The sequence below is a fragment of the Acanthaster planci genome, linkage group LG04, assembly GCF_054643075.1.
Source record: "Acanthaster planci isolate LZ-2023a linkage group LG04, COTS_SCS, whole genome shotgun sequence".
Taxonomy (NCBI): domain Eukaryota; kingdom Metazoa; phylum Echinodermata; class Asteroidea; order Valvatida; family Acanthasteridae; genus Acanthaster; species Acanthaster planci.
Genome location: NC_141780.1, coordinates 17,600,668 through 17,625,823, shown reverse-complemented (window position 1 = coordinate 17,625,823; position 25,156 = coordinate 17,600,668). Strand labels below are relative to the sequence as shown.

At 40.0% G+C, this 25,156-nt stretch overlaps 1 protein-coding gene across 3 annotated transcripts; it reads left to right on the top strand.

Moving 5' to 3' along the window:
- The first annotated feature begins 1,578 nt into the window (after positions 1-1,578).
- LOC110990514 (plexin-B-like) lies at positions 1,579-24,510 on the top strand. 3 transcript variants are annotated; one of them, XM_087135601.1, is made up of 38 exons: positions 1,579-1,889; positions 2,264-3,478; positions 4,880-4,994; positions 6,846-6,931; positions 9,644-9,769; positions 10,446-10,561; positions 10,653-10,785; positions 11,143-11,296; positions 11,451-11,550; positions 11,762-11,879; positions 12,180-12,314; positions 12,545-12,640; positions 12,781-12,889; positions 13,019-13,209; positions 13,686-13,840; positions 14,011-14,125; positions 14,372-14,508; positions 14,738-14,905; positions 15,091-15,184; positions 15,352-15,588; positions 15,993-16,169; positions 16,537-16,759; positions 17,041-17,183; positions 17,473-17,600; positions 17,783-17,848; positions 18,017-18,091; positions 18,194-18,260; positions 18,467-18,613; positions 19,289-19,445; positions 19,753-19,853; positions 20,293-20,392; positions 21,297-21,403; positions 21,528-21,677; positions 21,866-22,029; positions 22,213-22,360; positions 22,593-22,733; positions 23,090-23,164; positions 23,407-24,510. In XM_087135601.1, the coding sequence occupies exons 2-38, from the start codon at positions 2,330-2,332 to the stop codon at positions 23,521-23,523; spliced, it is 5,820 nt and encodes a 1,939-aa protein (XP_086991727.1). In that variant the 5' UTR covers positions 1,579-1,889; positions 2,264-2,329; the 3' UTR covers positions 23,524-24,510. The 3 variants fall into 3 exon arrangements, with proteins under 3 accessions (XP_086991727.1, XP_086991726.1, XP_086991725.1); XM_087135600.1 differs by lacking the exons at positions 1,579-1,889; positions 2,264-3,478; positions 4,880-4,994; ... (3 more) ...; positions 10,653-10,785; positions 11,143-11,296 and having other exon boundaries at positions 11,455-11,550; positions 12,204-12,314; XM_087135599.1 differs by lacking the exons at positions 1,579-1,889; positions 2,264-3,478; positions 4,880-4,994; ... (3 more) ...; positions 10,653-10,785; positions 11,143-11,296 and having other exon boundaries at positions 11,455-11,550; positions 14,741-14,905.
- The last annotated feature ends 646 nt before the right edge of the window (positions 24,511-25,156 follow it).

Here is a 25,156-nt window from a genome sequence, read left to right as displayed (position 1 = left end):
TGTTTGAATTTAAAGCTCTTCCAAAACTTTGGGATCCTTTGCAGAGCAGGATCTTGACGAGTCAAGATCAAGAAATCGGACTACCACAGAAGCCCTCCATCCGCGTTTCGAGAAGTTGGTATTTAATTACTCGAGACGGACAGTAACAACTCCTTGAGGCAGGTAACTAGATGAGTGCTTTCAGTAGATTCATGCCATCTCTTGAGAACTACGACGGAAGAGCAACAGCTGCAGTTAAATGACAGGAAAGAGGAAGTAACCAAACTGCAAACATCAAATCACAACATCAAATGTTTCACACGTGAATGCTCTGCCTGGTCAGGAAGCGACTAATACTCAAGGTTAAGGGAAGCAGTAGATTGTGTTGCCACAGGTTAAACTCTTGCCTGCTGGAATTTAGAGGCAGTAGTCTCTGTATAGCTATTGTCGGTGGATCGTGAAGAGAGACCTCAAGTAACTCTGCACTGTAAAACGTCAGCAGATTTTAGACTAAGTGATGGGCCAGATACTTAGAACAGAGATGAGGGATCAAAACTCTAGAGATCCCTAAAACAGCCCTCAAGGTGGGGAATGAAACTGGCAGAATCTCAGAGAGCTGAAATACCTAATCCAATGAAGCAATGTGCGAAGGGGATATGTAGGAGATGCTTTAGTTCATGGGCTGAAGGAGCGGGATTAAGACCATGAAAAGTGGTCTGAAAACGTAGGCCACAGACACGCAGGGGCAGTGTCAAAGAACTATACTGTAAGACCCACATCAAGTTGACAGAATAAACGGTTTATGTACTCATCGCACTGTCCTGTATGACGTGTTCTGAATATGTGAAGAGTTTCGGCCATGCATATGATGACTGTGATACTGTCAGTGCATCAGGCAGCATTCAAGGACTGGAAAAAAAACTTTTTTAAAGGTTTTTAAAAATTAGTGTGAAAATAGATAAGTCAAGGGGACTGAGAATAGACTTTATTTGCATCAGTTTCTGTGTTAGCTATGTTAGATGATGGATGTTTGGATCCAACCTATACTGGCAAGGAAATGGAGATTAAGCATTGAAGAAAACAAGACTATTTTCATGTGGATGTGACTGTACAACAATGATTCAGAAACATATAAAAAGTTCCACGGTACGAAGTAATTGCCGTAGTCTCTTGTCAGAATTTGGTAGAATTTACTTATACGAACCTGAACTACAGATGCAGGAAAGAAATCATGACATTACCCACCTTGAATTATCTCCTGTTAAATAAGAACACGCCAGGTTCTAATATATAGCACATGAAATATCAATATAGTTCAATCCTGTACATCGACTCTGGTGGAGGCCTCGCTACTTGCAGTATGTTGACGTTTTTGTAAAGGTGAAATCATGCAGGAATTGCAAAATCAACCCCATTAAGAAATAAAAAGCCCCGATTGGCTGGAAGCGTTTGAAGGCGTTGACAGCTTTGAAGCACTGACAATACTAAGAAGTCACCGACATTATAAAAGTAGACTTTGATTGGTTGGTGATCTTAACGCATAATTCTCGACGTCGGGTTGTGTATAAAGTACAGAAAGATCCAGGATTGCTGACTTTACTGCCTAAAAAGACAACGCAGTATTTGAAAACAATCATTTCGCTTCTTTTTTTACCTATTCGTGTGTTGTATTTGCTCTAGTGCTCGAATCAACTGGATTTTCTTTGCAGCTCTCAACTGACTCCGCCTATGAGACTCTCTCAGAAACTTCATTCACAGTTGAACCAATTCCTTGGTTGCCCACGGATAAACCTACTGGATGAACTGATCAGCTTCTGTTATGGGAGCTTATGGGATCCATATTCTATTATACCAACAACTTTATCAGATGCTGTGCTTGTTTCTGTCCGGATTAAGACCATCAATTTCCGGTAAGTCTTGCCCAGTTGCAAGTTCCAATCTTGTTTGGATGAACAATAAGCTTGGTAGGCATTCAGCGTCTTGAGGGGGCACGTTTCTTTTGTCAGGCAAATTGGAACCATGTTGTGGGGACATTTCTGTGTCCCCATAACGTTTTCGGTCCCCCACAAAATGGGTGAAATATCGAGTGTATGTCCTCACAACTATCGAACCAGAAAGTGTGTCCGGTCAAGGTAGTGTAACCGACCAGAATCTCATTTTGCGTGTCTTTTGACATGTTTGGTCTGTGTACATTGTTTTAACCGATGCAATTTAGAAGGCGTTAACAAACTCCTTTTCTCAAAAACCGGTGATAGTAACCTATTTTCTTCTTTTCTTTAAACAGATATGCCAAGAGCGTCGGATTTAAAACTACAAGGATAAAGAGTCTGTAAATCTATTACTGAGCATTATGGAGGACTATAGAATGTGCACAGCCCTCTTGTTGGTAGTTCGGCTGTCTTTGAGCATTATTTATGCAAATATTGGTATGACATCAGCTGAGTGGCAAAGGGATCGTTCAGCCTATGAGCTAGGTTCCTTCAGAAATCCTGATCAAGAAGATGTACCCCGTGCCCAAACCTTCAACCATTTTACCTTGAGTGATCATGGTGATGTCTATGTTGGGGCTGTCAATTGGTTGTACAGGTTGAATAGTAGGTTGGAACAGATACAGAATGCTTCAACGTGTGATGACAGCATGCCTTACAATGGGATGCCGTGTCGTCAAACAAGTAACTACAACAAAATACTAGTAGTTGACAGTACTCGGCCGAACAGTCTGATAACCTGTGGTGGCGTGTTTGATGGAATATGTCAGTTACGACAGCTACGCGACATCGAGGTTGTAGCGCTGGCATCAGTTCCAGATGTTGCAGGGTTTGGTGATGCATCTACAGTTAGTTTGATTGCTCCACGAACGGGAGGGGCAAAATCGTTTTATGTCGCTGTTACTTACACGGGAGAAAACACTCCTGACATGTATCCTTTCATCATAACAAGAAGAAGCCTCACAATTACAAGTGACCGTATGTTTTTATCACCATCAGAAGAGCAAGACAATGGCGTTGTTTTGAGTCGTAAAGCCATTCACGAAAGTTTTCCACCGATATATTATGTTACAGCGTTTGACCATAGTGGATTCACGTATTTCGTCGCCAGCCAGATAGAGGATTTGAATTATGTTTTGGTTAATTCAAAGATTAACAGAGTCTGTCATACTAGTGCAAGTCTCGACTCGTACACAGAAATCACCATACAGTGCAAAGGATTAGATGGTAGTGATTACAGATTAGTGCAAGCAGCTCATTTTGGACCAGCAGGGCTGGATCTAGCTGCATCGTTAGGTCTTCACGCGGATGAGCAGGTGTTGTATGCCGTGTTTGCCAAGAACCAAGAAACTCAAGGTACCAGCGATGTACCAACCAGTCACTCAGCATTATGTGTATACAGGATGACTGGTATCTTGGCTGGCTTCAGAGAAGCAGTCCGGGGTTGTATTCAGAATAGCACAGCATATTCTGTGGGCTATTTAGAGGGATCCATCTGTAACACATTTTCGGTGAGTAAACAAAAACATAATCTTGTCAGTGTGCCACCAAAGCCCTGTAGTGCCGTCACGTATACCTTTTCAAAAAGCAAAGTTTATTTTTTAGAAGTCTGTTTTTACAAACTTAGAAAAAACACACGTATATCACTTTGTGAAAATCTATATTTGATGGCACTCCCGGGCTTGCGTCGTGTGCAACTCAGCATTGTGTGTTTTTAAGATAACTGATATCTGGGCTGCCATCTGTGGCTCTCTACAGACGACAAAAATGCGTAGCGTCGTCTCGTGGTCCCAACGCCACAACGTGCCGTCACGTCGTTGCGTGGCCTCCTTTCTCACTACTTTTATGCTGTGTTCAATGCAATGTGTCGTGGCGTCCTCTCATGCCGTCGTGATATCGCGTCGTGACGTTAAGTCGAGCCGTTTCGTCACGCCGTCGTGTCATACTGTTGTGCTGTTGCGTCGTGCCATCGCGTTATGCGGACGACCCGTCGGGTCGTGCTGTCGCATTATGCTTTTGCCGTCTCCTTGGTTGGTACATCACTGTTTGAAATTAGGGGCGCCCTTAGTGGTGGATTTAATTAGTTCCATCAATAGATACCATCATTTTGATCACCTGTTGAAAGCCCTATGTGCGCACATTATTTATTTCACAGGACTCGGGACATACGCCCTCTGTTGACCGTGGTAAGCAATAGCCATTTTTAGAAACAGTAAACACGACCAAAAGATACGACAGACAGAGGCACGACGCAAAAGCACGACGGGACAGTTTGACTGACGACGCGACGGCACTACATCGTGACGCAGCAGCACGACGGCAGGACGCGACAGTCTATCCCACACTGTATAAAAAACATACAACGATGACGCGATGCAATCTTGTCGTCTGTAAAGCATCACAGCATTCGGAGAAGAACTTTGAGGCTGATTATCTGTAGGCTATTTACAGGGGTCTTTTAATTGCAGCAACTCTCCGGCAAATCAGTTTGGAGTATCATATGTCATTACGTCGAGACATAAATCCAGACATCATTCAATTTGTTTTTCCTATCCCACTACACATGATATCAAATAATTGGCCATATCAGCTAACAAACAGTCCATAATTAATATGCTCTGTTGGCAAGGACTTTAAGAAAATCTGCTGTGCTACATCTTTGTTGTATTTATGAAAAAATTCAGTGCTGAAAAAATTACACAGCCATTAGTATGGGTTCTAGATTGTGAGCTGTGCGTACTTCATAATAAACCGTGATGCATTAATAAAATTCACAGAGGGTATGAAATAATGACATGCGCAGTAAAAGCTACGAATAAACAGTCTTATGGAGCCCACTTCTCCCATATTCATTTTAACTCTTCTGTGATGTTTTTTGTTAAACAACACAACGGTTTTGATTACTGAAACAGGGAGTTCAGCCAGACAATTTTCTGTGTAATTCTGTTGTTGATGGCACGACTCCGCTGTACAAGTATGCTAAAGGGATAACTCCAGTCTCATCTACTGCCATGCTGGAACAGATAGGTAGCTTTTTTATTTTGGATTATATTTCTAAGCAAGTACAGGTTTAAACATAAAGAAATGCAATGGAGTAGGGTTGAAGTTTGCGGGCACAACTACCTCTTTAGAAGAGGTATGGTTCTGAGAAGAACCGGCGAGTATTAACTCGACGTATCAGCCAAGATGCTCTGGCTGTCCTCAGGAGAGTGATACCTGCACCAGAGATCCTTCCACCACCCAGCCATCCGCACCATCGTCCGCAGAGCCTTCGACATATGTCACAAGAAAAACCTGCGTCAAGAGCTCCAGCACATCAAGACCCCATTAGCCTTCCAACCCCCTACCAGAACGCCAGGATCTCCTATAGCCTACCCGAAGTCCCCTCCTTACCACGGCGTTAGGTCTCCAATACCCGAAGCCACCAGCCCCATCACCACAGTATGTAGGCTCCACTTCCAACCAACTCCGCAGCATCTTACAGTCGGCTAACATCCAAGTCTTTCACTCCGCACCCAAGTTGCAGACCCTACCCCCAATATAAGGATCCACCAGGATTCAAGAACACCGAGCGGACGGCCATCATCAAACACGCACACTCTTCGGACCACCACATTACCACCAGATCACCTTTGGATCACCACCGGCACAACAGGCCAAGACATCAGTTTCAAGCTCAGCGGCATCCGGCGCCAATTGACATCACGACATCTCCAACCCCGGGCACTTGTAGGGGCCCCTATATCTGAAACCAAAACTAACTTACCCAGAGGCGTTAGGGTCTTTCCTACTCGAACTTCCCGAAGCTAGAAACCCCTCCCCCTTGGCATAACAGTCCCCTATACCCGACACCCATTTCCCGCCAATTCTGAATCCCCACCATCACAGGATCTAACACCTTCATGCTCCAGTGCAAGCATAGCAAGCCATGCACTCCGCGGATCCCGTTTCATAGACCACCGCCTCTGGCATGTCTTTATAACACAGCTGTCGACTCGAGTCCGGCACACACGGGGGAGCGGGTTAGCGTAACGGTTCTTTCCTCGCTTTGCACCACTGACGCCTGAATCGGCTCAGGCTTTAAGTGTATTTGGTTTCCAGTCCATACTCGCTCTTGTAGGTTTTCTCCTTGTACTAAAGTTTCCTCCTGCCTCTAAAACCGGACCTTCTTTCTAACTCCGTAATGTAATGCTCATTAATAAAGATTATGAATAAATGTTTATCTATTGGTGCAAATAGCCTGAGTAGCTAAATGTACCATTACAATCAAAACTTGAACGAGTCCGGCACACTTTCCAGGCCAGAGCATCTGGCCGAAACGTCGAGTTAATACTCACCGGTTCACCTCTGTTTCGCGCCCATAACCCCAATAGATTCAGCATAAGGATGGCGGTAGAAGTTTTACAGGATAGGGCAAAGTACTAACCAGTAGCAAAATTGATGAACCATTACGGTAGAATGGGTCAAATCCGTGGTATTTTTGAGATCAAATTCGAGATCTTCATCCTTTTTTCCTTTCCCCCCCAAACCACCCGGAAAAATGACTATATGCCTACTTGTAGTTGGACGAATAAACACAAATAAAGAGTATTTCCCTTAATCAGTGTGATTAGTATAATCAGGCAAAGGAATTTGCCTTTTTTCCTCCTGGATTCCCACTATTTTATATGCCGAAGTTATAAAGAATTATACGACGGTAAATTATTTGGGTTTTTTTGTCGGTTTTCGCAATAAGATGTGTAATATCCCTCAATTCGTTCCATGCGATTTTGTCTATACCCTTGGGCTTCAAGAGAAATGCAGTTTCTTTCCCTGGGTGGTTAAGCAATACATCTTTTTTTTTATTCATGAATGATATCATCACCACAAATTTTTCAGATTCTCGGATGTCATCCATCATCACCAGCACTGAATTCAACCACACTGTGGCATTCATTGGAACATCAAGTGGAAACCTACTGAAAGTAAGAAGTATTCTTGTTTAATTGAAAGGGTAGCATCAAAATAATGAATATTCATGAATGTGAAATGACCCGAGTAACTTCAGAAAATTACAGACTGAATTTATCCCATCAGTGTGAATCTTTATTGTATTTAAACAACGCGCGTTGCAGCCATTGGTGTAATTTTGTTCCGGGAATTTTGGGGAATAGGGGATGGGGAATTGTGGGGGTATGACTTGCCTGGCCAGGGAAGGGGGGGGGGGCTGACACAATATGACACTTACAGAGGGCGATGTTCACGAAATAAATGTACATCTGTAATATGTACATTCGTGCAGAATCTTACATCAGAACGGTAAACTTTGAAATCTTTGTTGTTCTCCCTTCCTGAGTAATATTGAATACAGTTTGGTGATTGTAAAGTCTGTAAAATCTTCACATTCCACTTAATCTTTTCTAACCACAAAAAAGTGGGGATGATGCAACATACCGGGATCCCCAGGGATCTACGCCCACGATGCATTCCTGCTTGGCCAAGGTGTTCGGATGATCGCATGATCACGGATTAATATAAAACTTATGAATGTTTATGAGTACAGTGGTTTATAACATTTTCAGGTGACAGACTGAATGTTTTATATTACCATACGACGAGGCAGAGTACAATCGAACATTCAATTTGTCACTGAATTAAATTATTCTTTTTGTTGCACGGATATGAAAGATCTTTTAGGTTTGCACTCTACCCAAACAACTCCTGTCTGCTGTACAAGTCGGAGTTAAAATTTTACTTTCTCAACTTTGGGTAAAGGGAAAACGTGAGTTTTCACGTTCCAATCCACCACTGAAGTTTTGTCTATACGAGGAGCCCCCGCGACTCTGACTCCCAACGCACATAGTCTAGTGGTATATATAAAGGGATATAGGAACCTACTTAACTGTCGCATCGATGAATATGCGGACTATTTTAGAGGCACATGATAAATGGCCCAACAATCGCATGACAGTGATTCATTTAGGTGTTGTATTAAACATTTCATTATTCACATTTACCGCACACCTTGAACTGCAACATTATTCGTAATTTCGTGGTGTAGCTGCCACGCCGACTGGCTGTTCTGTCATAGAGAATGGACGAGGACTAGACTGTAGATTCGTGCAAAGAAAGCCTCCCCCATTCTTTTCACGAATTTAGAGTTCTGATTTCTTTTCTCTGACTTTAACTATTTCCCATTGTGGCACAAACATGTCCAAAAGTCCAAAAGAAACCCATGCATTAATTAACCATTAGCGTCCTTTGTTATTGCACTGTAGTCTTTTGTTACTAGTAGATCTTCATAGGGTTGACCGTTGTTAACGCTTCGCCTGAGTGCACAGCTCACGACATGGAATGTTTCAGTCATTAACGTGCAAGGATTTTGGCTCCGTGAAATACTGAGAGTATCGTGCATTCAACACCGCCTGCGTGGCATTATAATGTGTCATTGCAGCAAAACCTGTCAGACAGAAAACACCATAGCACTCTATGAAATAGAGAACTGCTATTTTGGCTTCATGATAAAATGGTTAGCACTTTTCGAACCACTTTACAAACCACTCAAAATGACGTTCACTAATCCTTACATATTCTTATGTATGAATCATTCCGAAATGCCCACTTATTACTATTTCGTTTGGAGAATGAGCAGCATTGGATTCTAATTACGATGCAAATTTTGGAGTTCAATGATAATAATAAAGAATTTTTAAAAAGCGCAAATATCCAACCTAAAATTGCTTATAGCGCAACAAACATCAACAACGCATGAAAATGTACAGGCTAACTGGGCAAGATTATACAAGCATGTTTGATAGCCGTTTTAAACGAAATGAGATAATGAGAGCTGGACCGCAAACTTAGAGCAGTAATCCTGACAGATCTGTCACCTCAGGACCGGTATGATCTTGGTAAACAGTGGAAGAAGTACCCGATTTTGCGTCGATTCAATTAAACTGTAATCCAACACATAAGAAAGACTGGGCAAAACTTCGACACAACAAAGTAGCCAAAACACATCAAATTTATTCCTTATTGAAAAATGAAGAGATAATTCAAATCTTTGTTGAAAATCTTGCTTTATAAATAAAAAAATCCTGCGAAAAGAGATAACGATGCATCATTTTCTATGGATGAAGGCAAATATACACAAATAAGGCCGAAGTGAGGTATCCCTTAAATTTGCCCACTGTGTCTGTTAAGAGGCCCAGTACAATCAGTGTCCCGGCGCCAAACCATAGAAATTACAGTAGCTGTAGATTCGTAAAAATAATCTGCACTTTGAACAAAGGAGTGACGTTACAGAAAAAGGTTGAGAATATCAATGACCCGCCCATCAGTTGACACAAATTTGAGTAAAAAGAGAAACATCGTTTCGAGTTGATATACAGGTCACAGCTTCCCTTTTGCTCAATCCGAGGATCCATATCAAATTCGTTGATATAGGTTGTCTAAAAACTATAAGAACCCACAATGCCCAAATTTATTTTTTGGCCATGAATATAACTTAAATTTGCAATTTTTCAAAAGGTAATTGCTCCATAATTTCAGCCTTCTTACAAATTTGAGATTACGAAATCGGTCATATATATCTCATTTATATCAACGTATATCAATAATCAAGAAAAAAATCGATATTGGCACGTTTGGGTTCTATGAAGGATAAGCTGCATCAACTGTTATTTTAATTGATGTAGGTCCACATTGAAAGTAATACAACAGCCAGACTGTATGAGAGGGTGCCTCTGGATACCAGCCCTGTACTGACAGATATCAAGATAAACGACACTACCAGAGAGATGCATGTACTCACTGAACAAAAGGTTTGGGAAACGTATGGACTCTGTTTCAAGCATATTACACGATCAGCATCATCTCATGCATAAGACAGTTTCCGATGCAGGCTTCCACTGCTACTACTTAATGTCTGTTGTTCGTAAATGACTGTAGAACACTTGCATTTTGCACTGATTGCTCATCAGTGGGCGTGGTTGAAGCTGCAACGAAGTCACACGCGTTACGAATGGTGTTATAAAACTGTGGGAGTGAGAGATAAAGAGATTCCACAAATTCACCATCCGTTCATTCGTAACCTTTTAAACTGATACGAATGCGATTTTTGTTTCGGGGTAATTGGTCTCGACTTTAGAATTTGTATTAATTTTGATTCGTATTAATATTTTTAATTTTGATTTCTGGTAATGACACCAAGGATTCCTTAACTGAACAACCTAAGCAATGTAGCTTGCAAGTCTAAGAAACCAGAAAAGATGAGACAATGAGAATCAGTTACAGTTTTAGAGCTGGCTGGAATATTCCCAGTGGAATGTTCTGGGTAAAACCCACGGAATCAGTTACAGACTCAGCCGGAAATCAAAACTTGATTGGGGAGATGGGAGGCGAGGAAAGAACTACTGCGTCAACCTATGGCTTCATTCCATCTCATACAGGATAGAGGATTGAAGAAAGGCCGCTTAAAATGTGCTGTTTCCCTCACAGTTGATCAAGATGCGTGCCGAGAACTGTAGTCAGTACACCACCTGTGAAGCATGTATTGGGACTGATGCAGGGAATGATGGAGACCCATACTGTGGATGGTGCACTCTGGAAAGAAAGTAAGTCGCAGTATTGTCTGTGTTGATTAATGGTTGATTGATAAGAAGATCTGGAAAGGTGCTCATGTTGAAATCCACCGCTGTTTTCTAGGTGTTCAAGATATTCAGACTGTGACTTGCCAGATGTGTCTACTCGCTGGTTGGCCTACAATGCTGCTCAGTGCATTAATATTACTAATGTAGCTCCTTATGACAGCCTTCCGATCACTTTCACGGAACAACAGGTGAGAATTCCCCCAAAGAGGGTGGGCCAAAAATAGTGGCGACTTATATACTGGTCTTTATTAAAAAATGTTTTTCATGAAGATAAACCGTGTTTGAAATACACATTGTTAATTTTGGATTTTATTATCACTGAAACACTTGACTTGGATATGGCTTGCGTTTAAACTTTGATGCCTAGGATCGAAGTACATGTAAAGTTTTGTGTACAACTCTTTTGGCTTTATTTTATTTCATGGCCATAAAAGCAAACATGATCAGTATTTCATCATGATTTGAAAACCAACTGTCATTATTCTTTATTTAATTCAAAATTCATTTTTACAAGAAACTGAAACACACGCTTTGGTTTCCTTTAGATCAGCCTGAGTGTACAGCAGCTCCCTGACCTAGAGATAGGCCAGAGTTATAAATGTTACTTTGGGTCATACCAATCTCCTGCTACAAAGACTGGTGAAATGCTTATGTGTACATCTCCACCTAGTAATCGGATACCTGCCATTCAGCGAGGAAGTAAGCAAGAAAAAAGCACATAAATCTATGTCCCAGGGGAACTTAACCTTGGAAATATACGCTTTTCATATTATGCCCTAATGTCCAATATTTTGAGAGGTGATGGGTCTGGAAAATCATTTTGTTTAACATCTTGCTTGTAACTCTTCCTTAGATGACGCTGTCAGTGCTGATCTGAGTGTCTTTTCAACAGAAACAATGGTGCGATTTATTGATACCAGCTTTCACTTCTACAACTGTACATTTCATACATCGTAAGTGATTGAATGTTATTGTGGCGACTTTCGGATTCTACAAAACTTTTCTTCCTCTGTCTATACGTGTAAACTAAATATTTTAGTCTCTTTTCTTTTGGAGTACACATAGTTAATTATTTGGATTTGGTAATTATTTTCTATATTCCGTGATATTTGTTTTGTTTTGATTGTAGTTAAATATTCCGTGATATTGTTGTTTTGGACACAGCTGTGTATCCTGTGTTGGTAGTCGCTGGGCCTGTGACTGGTGTGTGTTTGACAATAGATGTACTCATGAAAGCTCCACGTGTACTAAAGCTAATGAAATCATCATCACTGGAGAAAAGGTAAGAAAATTACCAAAAAATTTATTGCACATAAAATTATTAGTTTTGATGATGTATATTTTTTCATAGATTTTTATAATAAACATTACAGTGCACCGTTTGACAATACAAAGCTTTGTATTTGTCAATGCTGTTCTTCAAGTGTATACTTATAATGAAGTGTTTGTGTCTTTTTTAATGTACTTGTAGCTTAAATTGACCTGACTTTAGTTTCATTAATTTCCCCTTTCATTTTAGATATAATCAGTGAAAGACTATCATATCACTGATAATTTATTTCAATTGTTATGGAACGTACAGAATCCAGTCTCAACTTTGCCAAAGGGACCTGGATCATGTCCACAGCTGCAAGCTCAAAGTGGTGAAGTTCTTCTGCCTAATGGAATCCAGAGGAGTATTACAGTCAGGACTGAAAATCTGCCAAATACAACTCAGGTAAAAGCATTACGAAACTTGCTAGAAAAGGATTCTTGCCTTCTGAGGAAGGGTTATGACTTGTTTCATATTACATGAATCTGCTTAGGGCTTGTCACTGCAAAGCAATTTTAATTCTTCAGGTGTGCATTATTATCCAAATGTCGATGTGTGATAGGTATAAAGGAGATTCCTCCTTCAGCTGTTTTGTTTTCCGATTTGTAAGATTCTTTCGTTTGGTTTATGAGTAGATTTCCAGCTATATTTGCAGCTTGGATGTTGATGGATCATTCCAGACCGCAGTGGCTCAACGTAGCGGAACGATTATCACATGTGCGCAGGAAGCTGTAAGTAGTCTTTCAAAACTGAAACTTTTTAGGAACAACTTTATTGTCTGGCATAGTTGAAAATCGACTGATCAATAATAACAAACAGATAAAAATAAATAAATAAAAAAATAAATAAAAGCATTTTTTTTCCTCGCCAGTACACGTATTTATCAGACAATGAGCCAGAGCTTAAAGTGAGGCTGACTGTTACTTGGACTGACACGACTGGTGCAGCTCATATCCTAGATGACGTACATGGATTCAATGGTAAACGATAGAATTAGACGTACCAGTTGATCACCAAGCAACTTTCAAAGCCATTAAGTCTTATTCCGCATAAACACCAATTTTGAAATGCGATAGTTTCGAAGTTATTAAATATCTGTTTTGTGATAGCGACTCTGTACAAATGCGAAGTCCAGAAACCAGACTGCAGTCGATGTGTTACAGCCCGTCCAGAGCTTGGATGTCTGTGGTGCGGTGCCATGCCTACCGTGCCAGGTGTTTGCAAACTGAATGAAAGTTGCACTGACAATATTGTGACCTTGTATAATGGAGTGAACTGCCCGGATCCAGTTCTCAGCAAGGTAGGTTTACGTGATGGCACATTTCTTAAAATCAAGTTGTGGCCCTCTGCTCTTAAACTGTTACTATTAGTAACGCGCACCCAGGATTTGTCGGGTGGATGCTCGAACCAAAAACCTTCTAATGTTCAAGCCCTCACCCCGTCGCACCACTACAGGAGACAGTGAATGAATGGTAATTCAGGGATTGTAATTTAACATTAAGGTGTATACTGTTTCAGAAAGCACAGCGAAAGCTCAACCCTCCCTGCTTAATATGTGCCACTTGTTACTATTGTCTTTCATAAAGATTATGTTTACAATTATCAATGACATATGCAGAACATGATTGTTGGTATTCTTTCTAAATCACGCTTATGAATTACCACTGGACTATAGGCAGACATTGTTATTTCTTCCGATAGAAATGCATCATACATTTCAAGCTTGTCTTGAATTTGCTCTAATGCCAACTTCCTTGCTTATAACCCTGAATGAAGTTGTTTCCTTTGACCGGACCGATCGAAGGCAACACAATTCTTGCCGTAATGGGAACTGACATCGGTCGACAATTTGGTGACGTTGTGGCTGTGATGGTTGGCAATCAACCCTGTGATCTAGACGGATTAAGCTCTGACTATCTCATTGGGGCAAGGTATAAGAGCAAGAGGCTTGTTTCCAGCAAGAATTAATCTGAATTTTTGCGTAGATTGACTTGCAAGCTTAAACACATTATACACAAATTGACGTGCTTTAGGTCGCTGGTATCGAAAATAAATATCTTGCAACAACGCTGAATGAATGGCACATCACGCTATCTTTCAGTGTCAGCTGCAGGACAAAACCAGAACGTGACGGAAGTGAGTTGGTCACTTTGACAATCACAGGGGCAGATGGTTCACAGCAGCACAGCTCAGGAACTGTCAACTTTGAGTTCAAAGTAAGAATTACTTTTTGCAGTGGTATTTTAGAACACTCTGGACAACGTGGCCTGCAGGATAGCAGGCAGCCAAAAAAAGCAGGTTCCCCTCCAGACCATCTCTTTGACTAACGTCAGTATTTCAATCATGGTTTTCAAAGTCAGTACACATGAAATTCAAAAGTAAGTGTTTACGTTAGGGTCATGTGTGTGGTGTGTTATATCATCTTGACCAAGAAATACGATGTCACCCATTTTTATTACCAGAATCCAAGGATTACATTATTTGAACCTCGCCTTGGCCCAGAAGCTGGTGGGACTGCAGTCAGCGTGAATGGTACATCCCTCAACACAGGACGAAATATTGAGGCGTTCATTGGAGAAAAGCCATGCGTCATATCATCGTAATTATCAGTCTTGGACATTTTGAAGCAGCTTTTCAGTGACAGATAATTCATTGGATTTTGTATTCCCCGATCAGCTTATTAGAGTACTTTTATTGAAAAAGTGAATATTGAAACAAGTTCAAGAATAAAGGTTTGCAGTATTAAGAGTAGTGATATTTTCCTGCTCATTCGCCCCATTGTCCTCGTGAATGCAATAAATAATATGCCTGTGGACGTTTTCCAACAGTAGCCCAACGAAAGAAACGTTGGAGTGCACAACATCCGCCGGACAGGCTGGAATGGCAAGTAACGTGAGAGTTTCCTTCGATGGTGCGAACAGAACATCAGATGAGAAGTTTAGTTACACAGAAAACCCTGTCATCACTCGGGTTCAGCCACTCAAGAGCATTTATTCGTAAGTCTGTAGTTTCACATGAGTTTTCAAGCAATTTTGATAATCATTGTTTTATGTGGTAGCCTAAAATACGGGAAACCATAAATGATTTTGAGTTTTTCTGCAGTAAAGCAGGCTTCGTCATTACTTTGTATACAAGTTACTTCTCTGATTGTTCCTTTTTTGTTTATTTTTACGCATATTAGGGGTGGTCGGGCGTTGAACGTAAATGGCCAATACCTGGATACCTGCCAAAATCGTCAGATTTACGTTGGGGACAGTAGTCTGACATACAAAGAGGTAACATTGCTCGATTTTTCAACCAAATTCTTCTTTTCATTCATTCTTCCAATCGACCGCAAAATGTATGGCAGTGAATGCTGTCTTTTATTTCACTCCAGGCACTCCCAGGTATGTTTGGAGGTTCAAACATGGTTAAGAGATAATTGTTAACATTATTTTCCCAGGAATGCACAGGTGAGTCCACCACGGAGATGCAGTGCAAGTCTCCAAACATAACATCACTCCGAATGATGAGGGATACCAACGAAAACCTGACCTTTGGCTTCATCATGGACGGGGTCAGCGAACTATTGACATGGTCTGAGGACAATGAGGTCGAGTTGGATTACTTTGAAGATCCAGTGTATGTCCCTTTTGAGAATGGAGGGATGGAGAAAGACGGGTCAACACTGACAATCATGGTTTGTGTATTGCTGGTTTTGAGTCTATTTATTTTGTCCTTTGACAACCAGCAGGTGTAGTGATCACGGTGTGTTGGACCCCAATGGAAGTTTCCTTTAAAATGGCTCTCAGATGTATAACTTGATCAGTTTATTTCAAAAAATCACAAGGCTTGCATCATGAACTGAATAAAGTAATTAACTGGTTCATAGCATTTGTCAGTTGAATAATGCAAATGCACTTGTTTATCATCAATAAAAATGGCAGCATTTTTAAATAATTCCTTTTATTGGTACTTGGAATGAATGTTTATTTACTGAGTAGTTCTTGCTACTAGATTTTATGGTCATATACAAATCGTCTTTTTTCCAGATTCATGCGTTAGACGTGAGTGTAAAATCATCGCCAAACTTTATTGTTTCAGGGTGAACGGCTGGACAGTGCAATCACAGCGTCAGAAGTTCAAGTAAGGATTGGGAAGGATTTCTGTGCTGTCGACCTGGTCAGTGATACCACCTTACAGTGCAGTTTACCGGAGAATGAACCAGCTGCAGGGGATTTCAGAGGAGGAGACACCCAGGAAGGTTTGCCTGCGGTCTGGGTGAGTAAGGAGACATTCGTTAATATTATAAATGTTCCCGTTCAAGGCAAATGTGAACGTGACAAATCGTTATTATCTTGGTGCCGAAGACCAAACCAACTGCTCAATATGTTCATCATTTCGATTTTCGAAACACCAATCAATACGGGTAAACTCTTCGGATGTTGCATGTGATAAACTCACATGAGACCTTAGTCCGTACCTCTTTGATGTGGTTCGTGCATGTTAAGTTCGTCCATGTCATCTCGTCTTCCATGAAAGCAACCAGCTCTATTGGGTATGATAAGTCGTTTAGACATATTTTATAACGTAATATAACTAAGTAAAACACCAAATTCCAAAGTTTGTTACACACTTTGCCTTTCAGGTAATTCACAGCAACCTGGAGTTTCGCATCGGCTATATTCGCTACCCCCTTCCATCTGTCGTTCCCATCGTTGTGCCGTCAGTCAGCGGGGCCATCCTGGTGTGCATCCTGTTTGTGGTGTTCTGTTTTGTAGCCCAAGTGTATGGAGCCAAACGAGAGGCAAGACTGATCCTGCAAGACATGAGAGCTTTGGAGAGAGATCTGGCCGATGAGGTCAGGCAAGGTTAGCTCAAAGCCCACATCGTATTCGAACAGGAAGAATCTATCAGTTATTTAACGCAAACAATTGGAATTCTGATCGCTATTTGAAGAGCTCAATGTTAAGTAGGAGGTTAAGTTGTTTAGAGATTTCAACCAAGACTACTTGCTTGATATTATCTTCTCAATCTGTTGAATAACTCACCTCAACATAAAAAATATAAATTCGGACTTAGTTTGATATCAAGTGATGTCAATAAACACCTAAAACGGTTTTAAAATAAAGGAACCAGTGAATATTTGCAGCCTTCGCCGAGCTCCAGACTGACCTCACAGATCTGACTAGTGACTTAGATGGAATCGGCATGCCGTTTGTCAGCCACCGTGAGTACGCAACCAACATGCTGTTCATTGGCCAGGAAATCACACCTGATACTGAAGACGAGGAGGTATACACAAAATAAAATATTGGCCCGACCAGGTTATTACATTAATTCTTTGCTAAATTCCAATAAGGAAAAACTGTTTATTATATCAGTGTGTTAATTAGTATAGCATGCAGGAAATTGAACAAATGGCAGTTTTTGATTTTGATGACATTTAGATTGAAGGATGTTTGTAACTTCTCTTTAAAATGTATATTACTTTAATCCCAGGGGATATTTATTCAGGTTTGCACAGCGAATTTGAAAATATTTGAAATTGGTCGCCATCCCTCTGCTTTACCTGTGAATCTAGTATCCTAATGAGCAAGTAGAGAGGGCCATGTGTAAGTTCTCCCAACTCCTTAGCAACAAGAACTTCCTCCTCCTGCTCATCCAAACACTGGATGCAGAGAGCAACTCCAAGTTGTCTATCCGAGAAAAGTAAGAATGATTACTATGGCCTCACTTTGAATCGAGAAGTGTGACTGAACGAATCTGTATGGAGTAACATTATTACTGGATAAATCTATTTATTTGCGTCATGTGTTTTTAAGATTACTTCTTAAAAATAAAATATATACATTGGTGTTTGTTGTGAATCGTGTATTTTCTATTTATTTCAGGCAATCCATTGCATCTTTGCTAACTGTCGTGATGGTTCTTGAAAATAAATTGGTCTACCTCACTGAGTAAGTTAAGCATACAGACAAAAAAATCCACATCTATTTGTAATACTCAAACTTCTATCGTTTTGTTTTCTTTTATTCCAGAAAAAGCTTTGATCGATATCAGTTTGTGGTTTACATCATAAATCAAAATTCTGTAAACAGTCTTCACGAATTCTTTCTACGTTTTAGTGTAATGATAACACTGATGACACAACTGATCGAGAATGCTACCGATTCGAACCGTACTCGCCAGCTTTTCTATCGGTAAGATTGTTTCCGGTAATTTGATCAAGTTGAACTTTATCGACAAGAACAAAAGTCAATTCGTTCTTTAAATATGCTGATAAACCCACGTTTGTTTTACAGAACCGAGAGTATTTTGGAGAAGCTGATGTCAAACTGGGTTGCTCTTTGCTTGTATGACCAGCTGAAAGTAAGAAAATAAGTTCCTGATTAAGAATTTTAAGTGAATGTCCTCAGAGGTTTCAGCCAGTCCGCAATCATGATGATCAGCATAGCACTCCAATTAAACGGTTTTGAATGTCTTCTTCGCTAAATTCGCACGTCAAAGGCAAGTTCCATAAAACTTTGAACACAAAAGCCTCATTTTGAGTGATGAGTTTCCCCATTTTCTTCAAGAATCACACTGCCCGCCCGCTGTTTGTGTTGTACCGAGCCATAAAGTACCGAAGTGAGAATGGTCCAGTCGATGTCATCACAGGTCGCTCACGCTTCTCGCTGAACTACGAGAAACTTCTGCAAGAAGACGTGGAGTTCAATTCCCTTGTGAGTCTACTTGGTATAATAACATCTGTAAAAATCACTTTACGTTAAAGTCACCGAAAAGAAGTTAGGGTGGACCTTTTATGTACAGATTATGATGCTAATACTTCGATTTCTCCCCTTTATACTTTATTGATAAATACCTCAGTCTCCCCAATTAGCAACGTGCAACTTGACTGTGTATTAACTTTTGATAATGCCTGCTGAGAAGATATAATGCCCGCTGCGTGAATCACGACTGGCGCCTGGATACGAGACACATTGGGTTCTGATTGGTGAAGAGTCTGTGTGCACACGGCTCGTCACGTCACGCACCAAGTCCACATAAGGAGATTCTTTTGGACAACTTGTAAAAGATTTGTAACATAAAATGGACAGGGGTGTTCGGGAAAATGAAAGTAAAATTCTAGAACAAAATCGTTGGAAATCCATCATATATTGAATTCTTTCGACTCTCTGACTAAAGAGGTATTTGTGAATGCGTTTGGGCATTAGTCGCGTTCATTCTCCTTTATAATAGCCGGTCTAAGACCGGCCAAGCACACATTTATTCCCTTATTATTTAAGACTTTTCTCTTTTCCTCTTATGATTTCAAACGAAATATGGATGTTACCAATCTGCAACAAGTAAATTCTCTTCAAATCGAAATTCTGATTTACATTTGGTCCTTCCTTCAGACTTTGGTTGTCCTTATTGATGAAGAAGGAGAAGTGATCAAAGAAGTGAAAGTGTTGGACGTAGACACCATCTCCCAAGTGAAGGAGAAGATTTTAGATGCTCTCCATCTTAACAAACCTTACTCCAACCGCCCAAGTGCTAATCAAGTCAGCCTTGGTATGTTCCCGCTGTTCGACCAGTTACCCGGATACCCAGTTGAATTAATGCCATTTGGGACACCAAAAACTAATCATGATTTCTTCCTTTGCACAGCTTTACACAAAAATGCGTCGAGTAGGACTAAAGTAATTTTGTCATTTGGCTAATGATTTCTATCCGAGGAGGAATCTGATTCTTGTATTCAGAATGTCTATTAGTGGTGTAGGGAAATCTGTTGCTTTTTGTCTTGACTTCACTTCATTCCCTTCAGTCAACCATTCGTTCATTTCTCCGAAAATGTTTTTTCTCTGCTTAATTATTTTAGAGTGGAGACATGGACGGAGCGGCAAACTTGTCTTGACTGACACGGACATGAGGCCATTGACTGATAAATGGCGTCGAATCAACATGCTCAAAGACTTCCATGTATGATATTAAATATTCATTTATAAAAAGGGTATAAGTTTCTTTATTCTGATCTTATTAACCGCTCAATCTGCGAAGTTTGCGTCATTACTCTCCTTCAAACGAGAATTGTGGTTCAACGACAGATATACTTACAAATCAAAAATAAGAATGACACTTTCCACCGTCATATTACAGTTGATCAGACGGGAACAATTATTTTGCTCATTCTGATGATGATGACTGTTGCCCGTTATTTTGTTTCTACATACCCTGCCTAAGTTTAATTGGATAATAAATGACGCAATGGTTGTCTTTTTGGCCCATCTCAATTTTCCCTAAGTCTACTAGTTACCATGCCATTCCATTTTAACTGAAATTTTACTTCAGTTTATTCAAGATAGAATGCTGGTGTGTTCGGAGGGAAGTCTGCTTCTAACACTTTAATGTCTCCCCAAAGGTTCCAGACAATGGCCTCGTGACCCTTGTTGAGAAGCAGGATGTGCCAAATGCTACACTCTCAGGAACAATCCTGAGGGTGCAAGGCAGGACTTCTTACGGTAAGAATCCTTTTGTAATGAGCTATTAATAACTCAGCATTACGAGACGGGACGGGAGGGAATAAAACTTTTAGAATGACAGATATGGTTTAACGTGCATCACATTAGAAATGGCTCCCTCTTGATTGCAATGGGTACACATTTCATACGGCTGCATTTCCCCTCCAATACATGCAGTTATACGAGTATTATGTTTACTTCCATATTATTTCCGAGTTTTCCCCGCGGGAACTGTCTTTGTTGCAAACCGTGAATGAAAGTCTCACCCTTCTCTGACTACACAAAAGAACGAAGGTGGAAAGGCTAGGCAGTGGACCGTGTGACAATAACATTGAGAAATTGAGAGAAAAAAAATACTTGATGGCTGCATGTACTATCGTCTTTCGTTCATTTCTTGAATATCAAAACGAGCTTGGAGGAAATTTAGTACATGTATTTTTCTCAATATTTCAGATTCGGTTTGTTCAGAGCTCTCTCTTAGGCATTTAATACCAAGTATTGAGATATAAATGAAATCTAAACGCTACACATTTTATTATGATGATAATTCACTTTTGAAATACTTCACTTTAGTGGGGAAAATACAGTCTCAGAAGCTTTGATGTATTCAGTGAGCCAAAATAATTCCCTGGGCCATTTTGAAACCAATATGTCTCTACAAAAACTAGTGACACCCCTATCTCCTCCTCTCTTCGCTTTGTTTAGATAAATTTCACGGACTAGATATTTTGGAAACAGTCTGTTGATAAAGTTCTAGTAACTGAGCAATACACTTTCTTAATATACGCGACTGACTTCTTGGAACACATTTCCAACACAAAATAACTCTCATCTGATCTCTGAAAGTAACAAATGCGCATTGCTGTGATATCTTCTTCCATTTTCAAATATTCTGTGTGTTTAGTAAACGTGGCCTTTGACGATGAGAAGATCAAACGCAGGATGAGTGCCAAGCGACGCTACACTTTGGCCGAAGTAGAGATGCAGGAAGGAGTCAGAGATTGGCATCTTGTAAAGAGACAGCTCGTTTATTTTCCTCTTGAACTTACAAGCTGTAAATGTTCACTTTATAAATACAAACATACATTGCACTTCAAAAATGTAAAATTATGTGAACTTATTCAATTCTTGACAGACCCAGGAGGAGGAGTGGCCTACAGACGAGGAAGGAGGTAGACTGAGAAAGCAAGGAGGATGCATCTCACTGGATGTTGTCACCTTTAGGAACAAGATAAATCGTCGTAGGATCAGGGAGATTTCCTTCCCAAGACTTCTGTCAACCAAAGTAAGCAGCCATGCTAGTGATTCCCGAAGAGTGGCCGAGAAAGCGCTTGTTGCCACAACTCATAGTGAATTTAAGCTCTCTCCTCAGAGCTTGATACCTGTATTTTCCTCCATTCCTACACTGCATGGCTGAATATTTCACATGCTTGGAGTTCAACAACAGCCTAGTTTCTTTGTCTCATTACACAGGGCATCATCCAGGAGTACGTGGACAACATGTTCAAGGCCATTCTGTCAGCCGAGACCGCCCCTAGGGCCATCAAGTACCTGTTTGATTTCTTTGACAATCAAGCCTACCGACATGAACTGTCTGACAAAGACCCTGACCTCGTTCACATCTGGAAGAGTAACATGTAAGGATCGCTAATCTACACTCATTCTAGTTGTCATACAATCATGGGAATTTTGGGCAATATGTGTTACAGAGCTATTAAAGACTGAAATTAAGTTCGTTGCTGTGCGTCTTCTGATCATCATTTGATAAAGTTTACAATTGATTCTTTTTTGTGTGGGTCTTTTTGGGACTTGTGCTATAGTTTGCCACTGCGCTTCTGGGCTAACGCCATCAAGCACCCTGACTACATCTTTGACATCCGCCCATCTCGAAGCGTAGAGGCCAGCCTTGACGTCATCGCTCAGTTATTCCATGATGCACATGATACCAAGAGCCAGAAGTTGGGCAGGGTAACTTGAATCATGGAGGCGGTTGCATACAAATCCCAACTCCATGACTATTATGTCAGCGTTTGCAAAACCAGCAAAATCCAAATCACGGAAGCATAGTTGCAAAATTCAAATTTGCTAAAGACCATAGTGGTAAACAAAGACCAAGATACCAGTTCAAAATGTCTTTTGTCAAACTTTCAACATTCAACATTACCCTAAGTTCCCCATGGTGTATTTTTCCCAAACCAAGGAGACCTCCATCAACAAGTTGCTGTATGGCAGAGAGAGGACAAGGTACCACGATGACATTGTCTCCTTCTACGAAGAAGTACAGCAATTGCCTGCAGTATCCACGCAAGAGCTGAACAAGGAACTCTACAAAGCTAGCGAGGTAAAACATCTTCGCCAAATGAGTCTTAAAAATAGCCATAATTAGCCATAAAGTCGTTTGCTATTTTTGCAAAGATGTAATCTTCTAGCTAGTTTGCATTCTGTAAATGATTGTCACTCTTCTTTACAGCAGAAAAAAATCTGAATTTTACTAGAACAAAAAATAAAACTGGACAGAGATTTCTATTTACATGCCCTGCTCACGGCCTTATGACAATGGAGATATAAAAAGGGTTTGGAGAAAGCAGTACAAGAATAATAATCCTTATTGAAATGTTGACGATTTTTCAAAGTTAGTTCTCATAGCACAATTAGAAGAAACATTCATAGAATTGTGGCTAAAATTGTTTTTGGCAGAACTTCACTGGCCTTTTCAGCAAACTGAGCACTTTGGATCAGCTATGGAAACTGGTGCGAAGATTCAAGCAGAAGGTGAAAAAACGTATATTTTTATGTGGAAGTGTTTTGAAGTATTTGAACTTTAAACAGTAATGGCAATTGACTGCGAACTGAGTCTTGAAGCAGATTAAACCATTAAGTTTCTTATACAGTATTTTCAGTAAACTATGTAACTGATGGGTTGAAATTTTAAATTTTTAAAAGTTCAGGTATCGCGATTTTCAGAAATAATGGTCAACTTCGATTTTAATTCCTTCTGTTATTATCGTGCGTAGCTCCTTGATGCAATAGAGGAGAATGAGCGATGCAAGGAGGAAAATCTAGATGGATTGTTGGAGGAGATCGAGAACATTCTCTCTGAGGAACCAGACACCGGAGAAGCAGCTGTGTAAAGAAGTGAATAGGCCAATCTTGCGAAAGGGTCAATAAGACAAAGTAACCACAACGTTTGAAGCTAGAATTAATCAAGAATAGATATATTATAATTGTTAAAAGTCTTCAACAATTCCTCTTGTAGTATGTATCCACGTTATTAAAAGGGTTATGGGTTGATTTCCTTAAATACTTAAGCGTTTAATAATAAGTATTGCAGTCACTTATTTTAAACTTAGTATAAATATTTAACAATCACATATCAAATTTAATCAATCTGCAAGTATTTTAGTGGTACATGTCCATCAAACATGAAAGGTGAATTCTTGCAAATCAGGTTTCTGCCTCTTTTTTTCGCAAAGGAAAAAATTCTCCCTGTTGCAGAAGCCGGATACGCATTTTTTTTTCAATGTTGAAACTTCTTAGCAGAAAATAGTTTTAAAAGATGTATGTGTGTGCAGCAAAGATCATCGAAAGCCATTGAGTGGAATTGTTTGGAGTAACATTTTGACTACGCTTCATGTATGAATAGTAGTCATGTCGTATCCAGGATGATATTCATTGCGCCCTCACTAGCGACTTTGGAAATGCAAGAATATCCGACATCAAATTACAGTGGAACTGCAAGTAAGATCAGGAAAGTAATCAGTTAAGTCATATGATAATACTCGGTGAAAAAGCCAACGAGACCTAGTTTTTTCGGCTTATTTAGGTAATAACAGGAACTTTCTACTGGTACTCTTGTAATAATCAAAGTTTACCCAGATACTGGCAAAACCTCAAAGTCATAATGTAAGGAGAATTGAGGCTACGCAAGGGCTTAAATTAGTGGTTAAATAGAAATAAATCAGAAGCCGACGCATATATTTTTATGGTGGATTTTCTTGTTGGCTCTTCAGTATAACAAAAATGGCAACCGATTTTTTTTAACCCAATTTATATTTTAAATGGGGTTTTCTATTGGTTAATTGATCTGTTAACATGAGCAATATAATCAAGCAAAATTTCTTTGCTATCTTCTAATTGGAGTGTTAATTTTTTAGAAAATGGCTGTAATGATATTTCCGTATAGGCATCTAAATTTACCTTTGACCTTTCTTTTAATTCTATTATAACATACTCAGAATTTTTTACTGCTTGATGCAACGCAAGGATTAAGCGATTTTATTGAACTCAATTAGTTGAGTTCAATATGCATAGCTGGTTAAAATTTGATTTGTCTAGATGTTAATCGGTCAAATAACTTGTGAGAAAGTATAAATTGAGTTTACTTGTTCAGGCTGAAAATTGACTTCTGAAATCTACTCACGACACAAGTACATGCATATTCATATTTCCACGGTGGCACAGCCTCGGGTAAATTCGAGCAACGACTATAGTTATACAGAACATTGTACTTTAACGAGGACCTTGTAGCAATAAAATGACAGCTTTCCGAAGAAGATTCCAATTACATTTAAATCAATATACGGTAGGAGTAACGCCAGAAATGTATGACCAGTTTTGATACAAGTAACCGGTTTTATTTCTTTCTTTTGGCCTACTCTACTAGGCCAAAATTAGTTACTGATGAAGCCTGGCTGATTTCGAGACTTTACGTATTCAGCGCTATACCATATTAAATTGAGGTTGAAGCCATCAACCTGAGGTATT